At 44.1% G+C, this 18,557-nt stretch overlaps 1 protein-coding gene across 2 annotated transcripts; it reads left to right on the top strand.

Moving 5' to 3' along the window:
- Nucleotides 1-494: 494 nt before the first annotated feature.
- On the top strand, nucleotides 495-11,729 carry GLYATL3 (glycine-N-acyltransferase like 3). 2 transcript variants are annotated; one of them, XM_083730801.1, is made up of 6 exons: nucleotides 495-855; nucleotides 1,584-1,693; nucleotides 6,270-6,377; nucleotides 7,401-7,527; nucleotides 8,310-8,436; nucleotides 11,041-11,729. In XM_083730801.1, exons 2-6 carry the CDS (start codon nucleotides 1,616-1,618, stop codon nucleotides 11,465-11,467), a joined length of 867 nt encoding a protein of 288 aa, XP_083586927.1. In that variant the 5' UTR covers nucleotides 495-855; nucleotides 1,584-1,615; the 3' UTR covers nucleotides 11,468-11,729. The 2 variants fall into 2 exon arrangements, with proteins under 2 accessions (XP_083586927.1, XP_083586928.1); XM_083730802.1 differs by lacking the exon at nucleotides 6,270-6,377.
- The last annotated feature ends 6,828 nt before the right edge of the window (nucleotides 11,730-18,557 follow it).

The raw sequence follows: 18,557 nt of genomic DNA, 5'->3' as shown, positions 1-18,557 counted from the left end.
TACATAGGTAAATGCTTTAGAGAGAACAATGAAAATGAAATTATATCTGATTCCTGAAGTTGCTGCCTTCTTTGGAAGAGGTATGCAACTGGCCTGCTTCCAAACTTTAATTTCAGTTTAGGAATTTCAGTTTAGAAATCTATAGCCTTCTAATTTCTAAACTAAATTCAGTTTAGAAATCTATAGCCTTGCAAGTAATTGAAGATGGACACAGGATTATTCCATGTGTCTGTTCCAGATAGAAGACTTTTAGGATCTCTTCTTACAGATGTCTTCTCAAGAGATGCAGAGCTTTTTCCTGACTGATAACATTCTAGTCAGTTTCTGTTCAGCAGATTCAGTCCTGCCCAAATGATTATGGGAAGAAGCTAGAGCAGCATTAGGAAAAGCCTAACCGAACAAACGGGGTTTTGAACATGGTAGAAATTGAGAGCTTTCAAAGGCACAGAGGTCTTCTGCTTCCCACAATATTTGCACAGTTTAGACCATTTCCCACAAGACTCTGTAGAACTATGACTAGTTCTTTGAAGCCTGGTTACACCGTTGTAATTGCTCACTAATTCCTTAATAATCATTGTAATTTGTTTTAAAATATGTGGGAATGGGATATCTTACAAGAAACAGGGCTGCAATATCAAATGTCTTGTGGGCAACGAGGGAAGTTTGCAGGGATTTTGAGTTTTTTGACCTTTACTATTGTCTTTTAAAGCTTGTATTGTAAGTCCCTCCTTCCGAGGGTGTGGCTATTTCCTCTTCATCTTCCACCTGCTCCCAGAAAATCTATGTAACCGAAAGTGCCTCTTAGTGTTCCAGCTGTTTCCTATATCTGAACAGCCAGTTGAAAATCAGCCCCAGGTATGCGACCTAGATATATGAGGGTTGTGTGGGATATTTGTATATTTTGTTCAGAGAGTGGCACGTGTCTGTGTCCGCAGCCCATTTTGACGCAAAATGCAGACATGGTGTCATGAAACTTTAATCCAATTTAAAATGCCGTTTTTATCTATACGCTATCAGTAACGGGCTATCCATTTCTATAAGATGGTGTTTCTTTCTTACACCATTGTAGAAGAATTTTGAGTTCTGCATTCCAACAAAATAATCTCTGCCTTGTGAATTTAGAGAGGACGGCTGCCCATGCACAGCTCCCCACCCTCTCAGGTTTAGGGTGAGGACAGGCTCTCTCTATACTACCCTTTATTGGGTTTAAAACTATGAGAGTGGACAACAGTGCTGTCAAAGTTTTTATTAATTTTATTTATAAAATGTTTACCCCTTCAGACTTGTCACTCTCATAGCTGTTTACAGCAACCTGGAAAAGGTAGAGCAGTAAAAACATCAAATTTGTGGCAGTTACTGTGTGAAATTTTCTCCAAGAAGCTTGTCATGGGTTTTAGTCCAGAATAAAGTCCAGCTGATTATAGGGTACTGGGGGGTGGGGTAGGTGATGGCACTGTATAAAATGTAATCTATAAGTACAGAAGGGTATGATCTCTAGGATTATGTTTTGGGCTTCCATTTTCCAGTGCACTGAAGTAACATTTGCTGCTAGTCACGGTTTTTCTTCTTCTTGTGCCCTCTAGTAGGCCACCTATGTTTGCATGAAGGTTGCAAGATGCTGGTGTTAAACTGTTCTACAAAGCTGCAAATACTGGAACACAAATTACTCAGTAATTTTCCTGAATCACTCAAGGTAATGCAGATCTATGTAGACTTTATTTATGGACTTGAAATTCTGAACTATCAGGGTGTATCTTTTGGAGATATGATGGAGTACAGATTTTTGCTATTAGACCTGAATTTGTACTTGTGTTCCATGCAGAAATGCAGTTGGGGGCTGTTTTTTGTCTTTTTGAAAAGATGGATGGTCTGTATACTTTTATTAAATAAAAATGCATTTTATATTTATATTAGCACCCCCAGAACAAAATTTAGACTTGCATAAAACAATTACAAAATGATCACTACAGTATTATGATAATGAACATTAGAATTTTATGAGAGGGTTGACAGTTATAAGAATAATAATCTGATGCAAAATGGTGGGCTGGTTTTGTTCCTGCCTTCAAACATTGGCATCAGTGATTAATGGAGACCTGTTGAAAATTCATAAAGTTGAAATGTTATATCTACCCTATAAATTCAGTTCATCATAAATGTGCAACACATGCATAGACATAGATGCTCAGAGAGCGTAGCAGTGATTATGCTTTGCAGGTATGTGCCAGTTCTGAATGAAAAGTGCAAGGCTCCATTATGCTGGTGTCTCTTCAGATCAGGTACCCACGTTCAACTGAGGTCTCAATTGCAGCCAGCAAATCAAGTGAGGTGATGCTTAACTCTGTAAGCTGAAGCATTCAAGAAAGCCGAATGTTTACTCCCTGAGGAAAAAAAAACCAAAAACTCGCCATCGTTTCTGATACAGAATTGTGCCTGATTCATTTCAGGTAAAACATACACAACTTTTCTGGAAAAAGTCAGAATTTGCAGTCTTTTGAAACATCTTTAAAGGCTCCTTTCAGTTTGTTGCTTTTGGAAATTTGCTTTGCTTTCCCTTGTGTTTTCCCTCCGTTTGAGCTCATTACTGCAGCCAAGCCTTTGGCTTGCAGAGTGTCATGGGAGTAGGGGAAGAACAACGGCCTCCATCCTCTCTGTCCTCATTTCTCCGAAAATGTCAGTAAGATCTTGCTTCCATCTACAATGGTTCTCTGAAAACACATTTGCAGAAGAGAGAGGGAAATAACTCAACCTTTTAAAGCAGCCTAATTCTTAGTTCCTTAGGCAGTGATGAATATAGGTAAAGGTAAAGGGACCGCTGACCGTTAGGTCCAGTAGTGGTCGACTCGGGTTGGGGCGCTCATCTTGCTTTATTGGCCGAGGGAGCCGGCGTACAGCTTCCGGGTCATGTGGCCAGCATGACTAAGCCGCTTCTGGCGAACCAGAGCAGCCCATGGAAACACCGTTTACCTTCTTGCTGGAGTGGTAACTATTTATCATGCTTTCGAACTGCTAGGTTGGCAAGAGCAGGGACCGAGCAACGGGAGCTCACCCCGTTGCGGGGATTCGAACCACTGACTTTCTGATCCCCAAGTAATTAGGCTCTGTGGTTTAACCCACAGTGCCACCCGCATTCCATAGTGATGAATATACACCTAAACAAAGTGCAGTGGTGCCTCGCAAGACGAAATTAATTCGTTCCGCAAGTTTTTTCTTCTTGCGAGTTTTTCGTCTTGCGAAGCACGGTTTCCCATAGGAATGCATTGAAAATCAATTAATGCGTTCCTATGAAGACCGCTTGCCAGGCTGGCGGTGCGGAGAAGGGCTTTTCTCCCCACCGCAAGCCTTCAGGACAGGTACGGGAACAGAGGGGAAGGCACGCAGCGCTTCTCCTCTGTTCCCGGGGCTTGCGGTGGGAGGAGGGTTTTTCCTCCCCACGCCAACATTCAGAACAGCATTCTGAAAGTTGGCGGTGGGAAGGAAAACCCTCCTCCCACCGCAAGTCTTCAGGACAGCCATCCAAAGGCTGGCGCGGGGAGAAGGTCTCTCCGCCCCACCGCCAGCCTTCGGAGCAGCCATCCCAAGGCTGGCGGCGGGAGGAGGTCTCTCCGCCCCACCGCCAGCCTTCGGAGCTGCCTTCCGAAAGCTGCCGGTGGGGCGGAGAGACCTCCTCCCGCCGCCAGCCTTCGGAGCAGCCTTCCGAAGGCTCCCGGTGGGGCGGAGAGACCTCCTCCCACCGCCAGCCTTCGGAGCAGCCTTCCCCGCTGCGCTTCCCCGCTGTCCCGGAGGTTTCCCTATGGGCTTTCGTCTTGCGAAGGAAGCCCATAGGGAAATTTGTTTTGCGAAGCGCCTCCAAAACGGAAAACCCTTTCGTCTAGCGGGTTTTCCGTCTTGCGAGGCGTTCGTCTTGCGGGGCACCACTGTGTATAAATTGTATTGCTGCACTCCACCTCAGTCTCCAAGCCTACGATGGAGGGGTTCACAGCATTAACAACACAAGGATGTCCTGCTTCTCCCATAGCCACAGCCTTGGATTCCAGCAGAAATCAGGCATGGTCTCATCTTTTTCTCATGAGAGGATAGTGGACAAAATGGCCACCACAGTCTTGCACGATTTTGGGCAGCACTTTTTTCAGGCACAGAGCCCAAAAACACATGTTTTGGGGTGTCACACAAGATTGCTGCCCCAGAAATATCACTTCTTTCCAGGGCGGTGACCTTGTGTGCCCACCAAAAACATTTGCTTTGTGGCACTTTGCCCCCCCCAAAAGCTCTTTTTTTTGGGGGGGGGTCCCAATCTTGTGCAGAAGTGTGGCCCAAGAAGATGGCGTCCTGGTCTGGGGCTGCTTCATATTGGAAGGTACGATTAACACTCCAATAGGGTCTTATTTTTCCCATAGCCAGTCTTGAATTCGAACAGAAATCAAGCATAGTTCTGTCTCCTAGCTACCCAGCTTGCAGCCTGTCAGCTTCTAGCTCACAGAAATACAGTGGTACATCAGGCTACAAACACCTCGGGTTACAAATGCTTTGGATTACAAACTCCGCTAACCTGGAAGTAGTACCTCGGGTTATGAACTTTGCCCCAGGATGAGAACGGAAATCGGCGTGGCGGCAGCGGGAGGCCCCATTAGCGAAAGCGTGCCTCAGGTTAAGAGTGGTTTCAGATTAAGAATGGACCTCCAGAACAAATTAAGTTCGTAACCCGCGGTACCACTGTACCAAGTCCAAACTATGGCCTCTGTCTTTCTACCTATCAGTTGGTGGAGGGGACCCCACCTATTTGACCTTTTCATCTTAACAGCCCATACTAAGAGGGCCATGACTATACTATACTACATCTGTGGTTTAACCCACAACGCCACCCGCGTCCCTATTACAGTGGTACCTCGGGTTAAGTACTTTTTGTTCCAGAGGTCCGTTCTTAACCTGAAACTGTTCTTAACCTGAAGCACCACTTTAGCTAATGGGGCCTCCCACTGCCGCTGCGCCGCCGGAGCACGATTTCTGTCCTGAAGCAAAGTTCTTAACCCGAGGTACTATTTCTGGGTTAGCGGAGTCTGTAACCTGAAGCGTATATAACCTGAGGTACCACTGTATGCATATATCCAGTGCTTTTTTCTTCTAAAAAAAATGTTTAGGGGTGCTCTCATTTTCCTACTCATATTGAAATACTGCCCCTCACTGAGGTCAAACTTAGATTCAGAAAATGTTTAGGGGTGTGCGTCCCCCCAGAAAGAAAGCACTGCATATATCCAACCTGAGCATAGGATGGAGGCACTCACAGCATTAACACCCCAACAGATCTTGCCTTCCCTATTACCGTATTTTTTGCACCATAACACTCACTTTTTTCCTCCTAGAAAGTAAGGGGAAATGTCTGTGCGTGTTATGGAGCGAATGCCTACGGATGGCGGCGGGATCTGCTGCAGTCGTGAGCAGAGGATCCATGGTTCCCCTTCCCTCCTCTGTGGCTCGCTTTGAAACAGCAAAGCGGGAGAAGAGCCGCTGAGTGGGGAGGAGAGACGGACAGGGAGCCTGCTTGCTTTAAAGGAGCAAAGCGGGAGAGGAGAGGAGCCTTCTCCGCTTATACCCCTCTTCTGCATTATTAGCAGCTTCCTTCTCCACACACCCCTCGCGTGCTCCTTGTCCCTTGAGTGCTTTTCCTTCCCTCCCCACCTAAAACGTGGTTACAAAGCACGGATCCACATGGATCCTTAGGATTTTTGCATTGGGCTACCCCAAACTCACCGTCAGATCACATGTCTGTGGCCACAGCATGAACCACAAAAATCATACATCCACTGTTTCGTTATATTTTTTTTCTTGTTTTCCTCCTCTAAAAACTATGTGCGTGTTATGGTCGGGTGCGTGTTATAGAGCGAAAAATACGGTAGGTTTCCAGATGGGCACCAAAGTCCAGCATAGAGGCCGACGTGTCTCTGTCTCCTCCAGCTTCCAGCTCTTATACACAACAGCTTTGTTGTTCTGCTGCCTAGGATCACCTGGCATCCAGCCAGGTGGGGGAAAATGCCTACTCCCCTTTGTGGAGAGCACAGTCTCTTGGCTCTTGTTTAGGGATGCTTATGAACACTTAATTGGCGAGTGAAAGCTAAATGACTTAATTCGGCTGGTCTTCCAGGTTCCCTCTTCCATGCTAGCCTCACTGATACAGGATCACAGGTTTTGGAAGAGACCTAGGGTTTCATCCAGACTGACCCTCATAACAATATTTTTTCCAACCTCTAAACAGCTCATCTTTCCTTTTGAAGGTTTATGGAGCAGTGCTAAATATAAACAGAGGAAACCCCTTCAGGAAGGAAGTGGTGGTGGATTCATGGCCAGAATTTAAAGCTGTTATTACCCGCCGGCAGAGAACGGTATAGTAAAGAGTATAATCTAGTGTGTTCTCTCTCCATCTCCCTCCCCTCCCCCATAAACACAACATTTAGGTGCTGGGTGTTCACCTTTGCTTAGAAGAGCCATGGATTTGTGAGTTCTCCTCTTCTCTTGCAGCATGAGTGAAATACACTCGGAGTCGAGTGTGGATTTCATGCTCTTTATTCAGCTCATAGTAGTCAGGAATGGAAGTTCCCCCGAAATGTCTGCTTTATATACATTATTTGCACAATGGGCCCCACGCGATTGGCTAATTCCGGGATTCTCCTGTAGGCCAATCAGGTTGCGGATTCACTTCCACCTGGAGTTGGATTGAGTGGCTCCTGCGGACCAATCAGACTGCTGCATTCTGGATCCTATTGTTCTAGGACCAATCAGACTGCAGCATTCTGAATCCTATTGTTCTAGGACCAATCAGACTGCTGCAATTTGGATCCTATTCAACTCAGTACATAACAATGAGCATGAGGGGAGAAGAAGCTTTCACTTCCGTTTTTTATTATGCCTGAAGCTGAACAAACCGGTTAGTTTTAAGCATGGTTTAGGGAGTCAGGCCAGCTTCAAACCATGTTTTATTATATTGGCTTGTTTGCCCTAAATCATAGTTGAGATTGACTACAGTTTAGGTTCATAGATAATGATGAACCATACTTAATTGACAACAGAAGTTTCAACATGAGTCCTTAAAGCAAACAAGCTGTTTCATTTAGTTTTCTTGATTTATATCCAAATTTTCCTGATTTATATACAAATGATTGTTGAAACTTGCTGTAAATATTTGACATGCTCACTTCCTTACTCCTGAAATTTGAAATGGGAAGCCTAATGAGAAGCACTACAAAACTCCATCTATTTAGAAGAAATAATGACTTTTGGCCATTGTTTCTTCATTCTAAGTTCTCTTCACTGTGGCACATCACAGTTTTGATTATAGCAACAAAATTATTGTGTATTTGTGTGTATAATGGGATGAACTAGGGGTTTTTGTGTCTTTAAAATCACAGGCTGAAAGTGATGACCTGGACCATTTTACCAATGCCTATGCTGTATTCTACAAGGACCAGCAGGCATATCAAGCGTTGCTGGAGAACCCAGAAACCGTGAACTGGGAGCAAGTCTTCCAAATCCAGGGTAAAGCTTATTTCCTGCTGGGTAATGGAAATAAGGATTTGCCAATGCTGTGACTGACTTCTGAAGAAAGATTTCCAAGCAATATTGTCAGAGTGTGGAAAGAGTTAGTGGCACAGACTGAGAATTTCAGCAATGTGCCCTTTGTCACAAACTAGATTTTTGCCAGGGTATGCTGTACCTGCAATATCCTAATAATATCTAGATCAAACGCTGTGCTCTAAAGATTATAGAATGAATGGTGAAAATATAGCAGAAATTAAATGGTGTATGTTCTCTTGCAGGCTTTCACATAAACACTTGCTTATTTATGTGTCCAGCAGCAAAGTGATTCTCTCTCTCTCTCTCTCTCACACACACACACACACACACACACACACACAGAGACATGGTTGGTTTTGCACTAGGGAATTTGATGTGATAATTGCAGCGAATGAAAAGTTGTTTGCTTTAAACCACTGTGTTAGATTCTTTCAGCTGTTTGTTTAAATGCCCCAGGGTACCTCCTCACAAAATGAAATGAATTTAACTTTTAATTTGACTCATTCAGTGAGGGATGTAAATTTGGTTGTCAGTACAGGTGCCACAAAATATCTATATAAAGCATCAAAATGAATTTTGGGTGCTGTCTTATGAGTGTGAAAAAGGAGCATTTCTAAAGAAATGAAAAAAAGTATTTTGTGGGACACAATACAGCACCTCTAGCTAGTATGGCTAAACTGGATTAGTCCATTTCCTTATATCTTGCGTTTTAAAAGCTTATTCTCTCATTTATCTGTACGCAGGACTGCAGGATGGATTGTACGACGTTTCCCAAGCTGTAGCTAGTTCCAAGCTTGTGGATGTAAAGCGGTCTTGTTTCCAAATGGTTATCCATCCAGATCCTGATACACTTCCTGAGGTTAAACTCCCGTATGTTTAGTCATATCAGTACTATTTTCCACAGCAATGCCGCTCTTGAAATATGTGCCAAAATTAGACACTGATTTATGAAGTTGGGTGAAGACGCCACAGTTCACTCAAGGATTCCCCCACGTCACCCAGTCTGCTGATTCCTGTCTTTTTCTGTATTAATGTTTTGCAACATCGGTGGGCAGATTTCAGGCTTGTAGAATCTCATTTGTTGTTGTTTTTTACTAGATCCACTGGCCAATGACAGGTGCAAAATACGGTTGGAAGGAAAGTTGGGTGGGTGACACACAGCATAGTATTAAACAAGAAGGTTTAAAATGCACTCCCGAATCTTTCCTTCCCCTAGCTCTGATTGCCACATTTTCTAAATTAAGATGCTGTGACAGATGAAGAAAAGAATCCCCTTTTTGTATTTTTTAACCATTTCCAGGAGCAACTCCATGGACAAAATTGCTACCCTGCAGGTGTGAAAGCAAAGAATGCATTGTTTCAGTTAGATGCATTCCTTCAAACTCACCTTTGGTATTAAGAATGGACTTGTATTAGTAGGATTCAAAGGGATGCGGGTGACGCTGTGGGTTAAACCACAGAGCCTACAGTTTGCCGATCAGAAGGTCGGCGGTTTGAATCCCCGCGACGGGGTGAGTTCCCGTTGCTCAGTCCCTGCTCCTGCCAACATAGCAGTTTGAAAGCACGTCAAAGTGCAAGTAGATAAATAGGTACCGCTCCTGCGGGAAGGTAAACGGCATTTCCGTGCGCTGCTCTGGTTTCACCAGAAGCGGCTTAGTCATGCTGGCCACATGACCCAGAAGCTGTACACCGGCTCCTTTGGCCAATAAAGTGAGATGAGCACCACAACCCCAGAGATGGTCACGACTGGACCTAATGGTCAGGGGTCCCTTTACCTTTACCTATAAGTATTATCCCAAAAGGCCGAGGTGGGGAGCGAGAGCACGGAATATCTGATAGGCTTTATTGCCTACTGGCTCCACTTTTCCCTTCTGTTTGTCTTCTTTCCTTCCACTGCCACCCATCTCAAGTAGGGCTTATCCACACTTGCCTTTTGGCCCACTCTTTCTAGGCACTGGTCTGTGCTTAAAAGCTCTGTGTCCAAGCCCTTTTTTGCCACCGAGCTTTCTCCTCAAAAGCCAGCTCTTTAGCACTCAGTCAGAGCAAATGTCAGTTCAGGTTTCCCACGGATTGAGCTTTAAAGGGCAGATTTTTGCTGGGAGAACTCCAGAGCAATAGATATGCTTTTCAATATCTTTATGTGCCCCTTTGCCCAGGTTGTCTGGAGTTTGGGCTGGGTTGTCATCAATATGCTGATGACACCCAGCTTTATCTGTTGATGGACGGCCACCCTGACTCGGCTCCAGACACACTGATCAGATGTTTGGAAGCTGTGGCTGGATGGCTGCATGGGAGCCGGTTGAAGTTAAATCCTTTGAAGACAGAGGTCCGTTGGCTGGGTCAGGACGACATGGGGTTGGGGGGTCAACTCCCATCTCTTGCAGGGGCTTAATTAGTGCCAGCACCTTCTGTCAAGAGTTTGGGTGTCACCATCAACACCTCCCTTTCTATGGAGACGCAGGTTGCAGCCACAGCAAAGGTGGCATTTTTCCATCTCCGCCATATTAAGCAGTTGGTCCCTTACCTTTCTCGCCCTGATCTGGCCACAGTGATCCATGCAATGGTCACCTCCAGGCTTGATTATTGTAACTCGCTCTACGCGGGGCTGCCCTTGAAGCTGACCCAGAAACTCCAGCGGGTGCAGAATTCTGTGGCAAGGCTCGTTACGGGGTCCTTACCGTGGAATCACATTTGTCCAGTGCTTTACCAGCTGCACTGGCTCCCGGCAGAGTACACAGTCAGGTTTAAGGTGTTGGTTTTGATCTTTAAAGCCCTATGCAGCCTAGGACCCTCATACCTACGGGACCACCTCTCCTGGTATGCCCTGAGGAGGACCTTAAGGTCCATAAATTATAGCGCTTTGGAGGTCCTGAGCCTCAAGGAGGTTAGATTGGTCTCAACTAGGGCCAGGGCCTTTTCAGCACTGGCCCCGACTTGGTGGAACACTCTGTCACAAGAGACCAGGGCCCTGCGGGATTTGACATCTTTTTCCACAGGGCCTGCAAGACGGAGCTGTTCCGCCTGGCCTTCGGCTTGGACTCATTCTGACTCCTTATATGGGATTTGGTATATAAATGTTTCCTCCCCTTATGGTCTTGATTTATGGGCTACTACTAAAATGAGGCTGCATTTTAAGCTGTATTTTAAACCATATTTTAATTAACTTATTTTTCTTTTTTCTTTTTTTCTATTATGTTTTATTGTAATTTATATTCAGTGTTAGCTGCCCTGAGCTTGGCTCTGGCTGGGGAGGCCGGGGTATAAATAAAGAATTTATTATTATTATTATTATTATTATTATTATTATTATTATTATTATTATTATTATCATATGACAGGCACTCGGAAACAGAGCTTTAAAGTGCTCACTGTGTCTGGAAAGAGCAAAGGATAAGCCCCTTAGTATGTATTCCCTGTTTTTGTGTGTACCTTATGGATTTTACAGCACATTTTAACTGGAGAAATCTTTTTTAGGCTAGTACCCCCACCCAAGCTTGCTTCCCTCGATGTCTCCCATGCCAGCCTGCTGAACAGCACGTGGTCCCGAGGAGGAAGCGAACAATGCCGAAAATACCTTGCCAGCCTCATTTCCTGTTTCCCTAGTACCTGCGTCCTGGATGAAGGGGGCTGCCCCATTGCCTGGGGTTTGACGGACCAATTTGCTACTATGATCCATGGTTATACTTTGCCGGAACACCGCAGGAAAGGGTACAACCGCCTCATAGCGACAGTCCTCGCCAAGAAGTTACATAGCCAGGGCTTCCCAGCTCAGGGAAATGTCCTGGAGGATAACGTCCCATCAGTAACTCTACTGAAAAGCATGAATGCCCAGTTCTTGCCCTGCCAGTTTGTCAGACTTATCCACACGCCTTTCGGTTTTGTAAACACATCTAGGCTGTAGCTTAGCTTAGAGATTCAGTGACCTTTGTGGCATTTCTTTACAACGGATGAAAGATACACTGCAGCGGTTTGGGGGGTGAAATTTGGTGATATGCAGAAAGTCAGAAAACTTCATAGAATCTTAGAGTTAGTCCATCCCCCTAGAATGCGGGAATCTCAGCTAAAGCAGTATGCATAGTACCATATTTTCTGGCGTATAAGACGACTGGGCGTATAAGACGTCCCCCCAACTTTTCCAGTTAAAATATAGAGTTTGGGATATACGCGCCGTATAAGACTACTGTACCCCTCTTCCAACACACACGAAATAAAACCAGTCTCCAGTCCGGCTCGGAAATCCGCTCCACTTCCCAGTGGCCGGGGGCTTCTGGGGCCAATTTTCAAGCTTATTTCTGCTTCATCTAGAGAGCTTGGTGTCCTCTGATTTAATTTGCTGTCATTTTATCCTGGTGGGGAGTTGCTGCAGGAGCTGCTGCTGTCGCCGGCGTATAAGATGACCCCCGACTTTTGAGAAGATTTTCCTGGGTTAAAAAGTAGTCTTATATGCCAGAAAATACAGTACTTTCTTGTGCATGAAAATCTATCTGGAAAACCAGTCCTCCCCAAAGTGTATGATAAAGCTCTGACGGACCTCAGTAAGATTTTATTTTAACCTAATGCAAATATATCTAAGGGATGCGAGTGGCGCTGTGGGTAAAACCTCAGCGCTTAGAACTTGCCGATCGCATGGTCGGTGGTTCAAATCCCCGCGGCGGGGTGCGCTCCCGTCGTTCGGTCCCAGTGCCTGCCAACCTAGCAGTTCGAAAGCACCTCTGGGTGCAAGTAGATAAATAGGGACCACTTACCAGCAGGAAGGTAAATGGTGTTTCCGTGTGCTGCGCTGCCTCGCCAGATGCAGCTTGTCACGCTGGCCACGTGACCCGGAAGTGTCTGCGAGTGAGAGTGAGATGAGCGCACAACCCTAGAGTCTGGCAAGACTGGCCCGTACAGGCAGGGGTACCTTTACCTTTACCTTTAAATGTATCTAGCACCAGACGTTTATTATATGAATTCAAAAGTAGCCTCCTGTGCAGTGGGGTGGCGATGGGAGGCAGCCAAGCACACTTGCCCCTGGCCTCGGAGGGCTAAGCTGGCCAGAGGGGCCCTGCCAGGGGCTCAGACAAGCTGCACAGAGCTGCTTCTGTGCATGTTGTGAATATGAATCTGGGTGAATATCACCAATCCATAATGCAAGCTTATCCGAGTCCAATTAAACAACTGCATCTTCTAATCCAAATCAGTTTGGGCACCCCACATTAAGAGCTACCAAAATAGATAGATATTGTGATCCCAGAAGTCTCTGCTTTAGTGCTTAGTGCAGGGGTCAGCAAACTTTTTCAGCAGGGGTTCAGTCCACTGTGCCTCAGACCTTGTGGGGGGGGGCAGACTATATTTTGGAAAAAAAAATATGAACAAATTCCTATGCCCCACAAATAACCCAGAGATGCATTTTAAATAAAAGCACACATTCGACTCATGTAAAAAAACACTGATTCCCAGACTCTCCAGGCCGGATTTAGAAGACAGTTGGGTCAGATCCGGCCCCCAGGCCTTAGTTTGCCTACCCTTGGCTTAGTGTATCATTTCATATTGTTTAAATGAATCTTAAGTTTTTGTTGCTTCAACGGTTTGTTCTTAATTATTACCTTATCCTCTCATAGAAATATTAGGAATGAATAATAGATTGCAGTTGCACTTGCATTAAACTAGCTATTCTCTCACCTACCGTACACTTTGCCTGTATACTTTCAGTTTAGTCTTCTTCTAATCCAGTGATGGCCAAACTTGGCCCTCCAGCTGTTTTTGGACTACAACTCCCATCATCCCTAGCTTACGGGACCAGTGGTCAGGGATTATGGGAATTGTAGTCCAAAAACAGCTGGAGGGCCAAGTTTGGCCATCACTGTTCTAATCGGTATCTGCCAACATGGTCATTTTTTTTAACCTTACATGGAGGAGTAAAGAAAGATCTTTTAAGGGATTTGAGAAATATACTTTCCTTAAGCCTAGTACAGTGGTACCTCAGGCTACATACGCTTCAGGTTACAGACTCCATTAACCCAGAAATAGTGCTTCAGGTTAAGAACTTTGCTTCAGGATGAGAACAGAAATCGTGTTCCGGTGGCGCGGTGACAGCAGGAGGCCCCATTAGCTAAAGTGGTGCTTCAGGTTAAGAACAGTTTCAGGTTAAGAACGGACCTCTGGAACGATTTAAGTACTTAACCCGAGGTACCACTGTACTGTTAAAATCGCTTGCTAACATGATCCATAATTCCCTGGGAATTGTAGCTATTTGAAGGAAGGCCTCCTAGCAACTCTCAGCATCCTTGACAAACCACAGCTCCCAGAATTCCTTGGTGGAAGCCATGAAAGTATAAAGTGGCATCATAGTGCTTTAAATGTATGGTGTTCATGTTGGCCAAGTAAGCCTTTAAGATGTGCTTGTTCTTATTGCCGCTACCACTATTGTTCTCCCCCCTGTATCTTCTCATACGATATCTTCTTGTTAACATAAATATTGCTTGATATTTGAAAGTAAATTAGTTTTTATAGACTTTCCTCTCAAGCATCTCGACTCATTATTGTATGTCTGTATGTTGCTTGTCAGGACCTACAGAAAAATACATGTTATGCTGTTTGTCTGCACATTCTGATTAACATATGCAACCAATAGTTTTCCTTGCCTCAGGGGTCAGAAAACTGCAGCAGGGTGACTGTAGCACCCTGCTTGTGGTTAACGCTTAGCTGGAATGAAATATTCAACGCAGCAATAGAGAAATTAAAATAATAATTTATTTGTCAGACAAATAAATGATAGACACAGTGGTATGTGGTTACCAAAGCTCTGCCCACTCCAGCCCTGATGGCCAGCACTTATATTTCCTCAGCCCAGCCCCCTTGCTCCTCCTTTGGCTGCCTCTGTCCAATCAGCCTGGTTGAAATTCCTATTGCCTGTTTGCTAGAACCAATCATAAAAGATACACCCATTTCCTATTACCTTTTATGGGAGACAAAGAGCTATATTTCCTTCTATCCATAAATGGCAGACAAGTAGCCATATATCTTACATTTGCCTCGACAAGGCACCTTAATTACCAGATCACCTTTTGCCCCTGTTGCCCCTGCATTCCAAAACAAATGGCTAAAACAGATGGCTCATGGTATTAAGTTCTATCTAAACCGAGATCTTGGGTTCACATTCTCACACACCATCAATGAAATAAGAATCTAACACAAGAATCTAACATTTCTTACTTTCTAAATCCTTTGCATAATTACATTAAGCCAACAAATCTCTTTTTCCCCCCAATACATTTTTATTCAGACTATACAAATAAACATATCAATGTAGATATAAAATACACAAATAAACATACCGATAAAAATATCAGTGTACTTATAGATATAATTCTAGTTTGTTTACATAGTGTATTATATTCCCTCCCCAAATTATACAAAAAAAAGAAAAAGCCAAAAAATAAAAAAATCACAGTATTTGGGCTCTACTGAGCCCTGGACTTCCCTCCACCCTTTTGGTAAGTATCAGATAAGTTCTACAGTCACGTATTTTATTTTTGATCTTAAATATTAACCACTCTCTGTTAGAGTTATTCCAGCACCGCCAGTGCCCTCTACAAGTTATTTCCAATATACTTCCAATATTTACTCCAATTTTTATGAAATTTCTGTTCATCTTGGTCTCGTATTCTACCTGTTAGTCTAGCAAGCTCGGCATAGTTTACCATTTTAACCTGCCAATCGCTTATACTAGGTATAGTTTCTGTTTTCCAGTTTTGTGCCAGCATAGTTCTTGCAGCTGTAGTGGCATAAAGGAATATTATCTTATCTTCTTTTTTGATTTCTTTACCCAACATTCCCAGCAGAAAGGCTTCAGTTTTTTTGGGGAAAAGTATATTTAAATATTTTTTTAAGTTCGTTGTCAATTAATTCCCAAAAACCCTTTCACTTTATTACATGACCACCACGTGTGGTAGAAATCGCCTTCTGCTTCACTGCATTTCCAACATCTTTTATTCTTTAACCTGTACATTTTAGCCAGTTTCACCGGCGTATGGTACCACCTATATATCATTTTCCACATATTTTCCCTCAATGCCATGCACGCCGTAAACTTTATATTGTTATTCCATAATTCCAGCCACCTTTCGAAATCGATGTTATAGCCAATGTCTATCGCCCACTTTGTCATTACCTCCTTCACCTCCTCGTCTTTTGTATACCACTCCAATAAGCCAACAAATCTCATACATGACATAGATAGCTTTTTAGAAGAAAAGGCCTTTGCAAAGTAAAAAAGGAACTCAGTAAAAACAGCTTCAAAAAGAAGCCTCTTCAGTTTACACCTCCCTTTCCCAGCCAGCTGCTTTTCCCATTAGCTTTTCCCAAAATTTATTGCCCTTTAACTCTCTAAACCTTAGGAAAATATGGCTGGAGTCTAATGGGAGGCACATGGTATTATTTTCTGTTAAATAATAAATCTATTTACCAACTCTTAGTGTTTTTGCAGCTTGATTGTATTCTGTAATTTGTAGGGTCAGTGTAACATTTGCTCCCAGCCTGTATTTCCCTTTTACAACTTTGAGAAACTTGTCTCCTGCTACTGCTATAAATCAGGGGGGCCCTTGTCCAGGAGAGCAGGAAGATAAAGAACTGCCAGAGTACTTAGCCAGCTGGTTTCTGCCTGGCATGAAACATACAAACATTTGCAAATATATCTTTAAGCTCATTTTAAAATACAGGCCTTGATCAGATGCCTCATGACCACTCACAGCTGGAATGAACGTTGTCTTGTCCAGTTTGTTCCCCTTCGTGGCTCAGGCCTCGCTCCCTCGAGAAATGGGTCACTGCAAGTTGGTCTGCAGTGGCATGTGGGGCACTTTTAAGTTTGCGGGCCAATTCCACTGAGAGCCAAATTTTGGGGAACATCCTTGGGGGTGCAGTTCTGCAGGTTTGCAGAAAGAAATTCTATTATGAAAGAAAGAAATTCTATTATGCTTGCATTTAAAGGTGAACCTACCTAATTCATACTTTCAGAAACAATATGCAATGTGCTTGCTTGACTGCTTTGATAGGTATACATGGTATTGTTAATTTGGCCTCAGTTACAAGATCGGCCCACCCATGAGGTAAGGTGAGGCGACTGCTTCAGGTGGCAGGGTCCACAAGGGCAGCAGACCCCGCTGTCAACCTTTCCCTCCTGGTTTTTGGTGTAGTTCTTCCTTTACCCCTTCTTTCCTGGCAGGGCAGAATGGTTTATTTTGGGGCTGGCCCTGTTCTGCTGCCAACCTAGCAGTTCAAAAGTACGTCAAAGTGCAAGTAGATAAATAGGTACCGCTTCAGCGCGAAGGTAAATGGCGTTTCCGTGCACTGCTCTGGTTTGCCAGAAGCGGCCTAGTCATGCTGGCCACATGTCCCGGAAGCTGTACCCCGGCTCCCTCGGCCAATAAAGCAAGTACGAGTGCCGCAACCCCAGAGTCAGTCACGAATGGACCTAATGGTCAGGGGTCCCCTTTACCTTGACCCTTTACCTGTTCTGCTAGGCCTGTGGAACTACTAACTTCAGCAAATAGTTGAGACACCTTGAGAGACGAAAATGGAGGAGATGCTCAACTCTGAAAGTGTTGAAGTCAGCCAATGGCACTGTGGATGATGATAAAGTGAAAGTCAACACCACTCTCTCAGCATAAAGAGCATAAACTGGGTGCGTTTCTCTTTCAAAAGGATGCTAAAGAACACAAAGATTTCACTATCATTCCATTTCCTGCCTTTCTCGGAAAGGTTTACAGTATCATAAAAACAGAACAATATAACAAATCAAGACAAAATGTAATCAAAGAATAAACCTACAACAATAAAAACATACAGCAAAAATGAAAAACACCACAATTCCAAAAATAGTTTCTAAAATGGCCACTAAATGTCAGTTTTCAATGGCATCATATAGGCAGGCAAAGGGATCCAGCAAATTCCCTCTTGGAAAAGCAGAACATGATTTATTTGCCATGATAGAAATGGTCTTCTCCCTTATCTCCACCAACTTATGTTCTCCTTTGTGGGTAGGAACCAAGATGGACAACAAAAAGACTCAATTTGCCCGCTGCTTTTTGGGGTGTGGTGGAGGAGGGACAACAAGGACCCCAGAAAATGAGAGACATTTTCAAGCAAGCTTTTACGGGAGAGGGCAGTTCCTGAAATACTCAAGCCCCAGACCATTTAGGTCTTTAGAGACCAATGCCAACACATTTATTAGAGACAGGAAACAACCTGAAGCCAGTGAAATGGATATAAAACTGACATAACACAGCTCATTCTGTTACACCTTGATACCACGGAGATATCTGGCCCAGATGACATCTGGCCCAGGTGACAAAAAAAGAAGAAGCAAACACACAAATATAATTCCTTGATGAATCTGGAAACGAAGGCAAATTTCCCCAAACCCAGCACAAACTGAAGGAGGTCTTTAAGAACAGCAATGAATGGAGCAGTGAAATGGAGGGGGTGGGTCAGGCACCCCTGCAACCGCCCCAAAATCGGGGGTCATGGGCCTCTGAAAATTTATCGGGTCCTCCATTCCCAGCCTGCCTTGCACCACCACCAAATGAACTTATTGACCTTCAGTCCAAACTGTGACACACCAATTGCAAAGAATGAAATAAGCTAAAACAAGATAGCATTGGACAAAGGTTTGTTGCTGTGCACATTGCACATCACATTTGAGATAGGGAAAGCCAATGTCTATTTGCTCTAAAAGATCTGCATAATCCAGAGACCTTTGGCTGGCCATGGAAAGAACTGCAAGCTTTGCCTTTAACATCTCTTCAGATCCATTATGTGGAGATTCCCAACAAGCGGTAAAGGCCTGGGTCCTGGTGGAAGATTTTGGGAGCTCTTGTTCCAGAAAGTGCCCAGTTTCAAAATGAATGTAATTGTAGGAATACCTAGAATCTGCTCAGCCCAATCTATTTCCTTTCAGCAACTTGCCTATAGTGATTATAATGAAAATTTTGATCACAGGGTCAAGCGAAATG

The sequence above is a fragment of the Podarcis gaigeae genome, assembly GCF_964106915.1.
Source record: "Podarcis gaigeae genome assembly, chromosome: 3".
Lineage (NCBI taxonomy): Eukaryota > Metazoa > Chordata > Lepidosauria > Squamata > Lacertidae > Podarcis > Podarcis gaigeae.
Note: the sequence above shows the minus strand (reverse complement) of the source record. Positions and strands in the feature narration are given on the sequence as shown.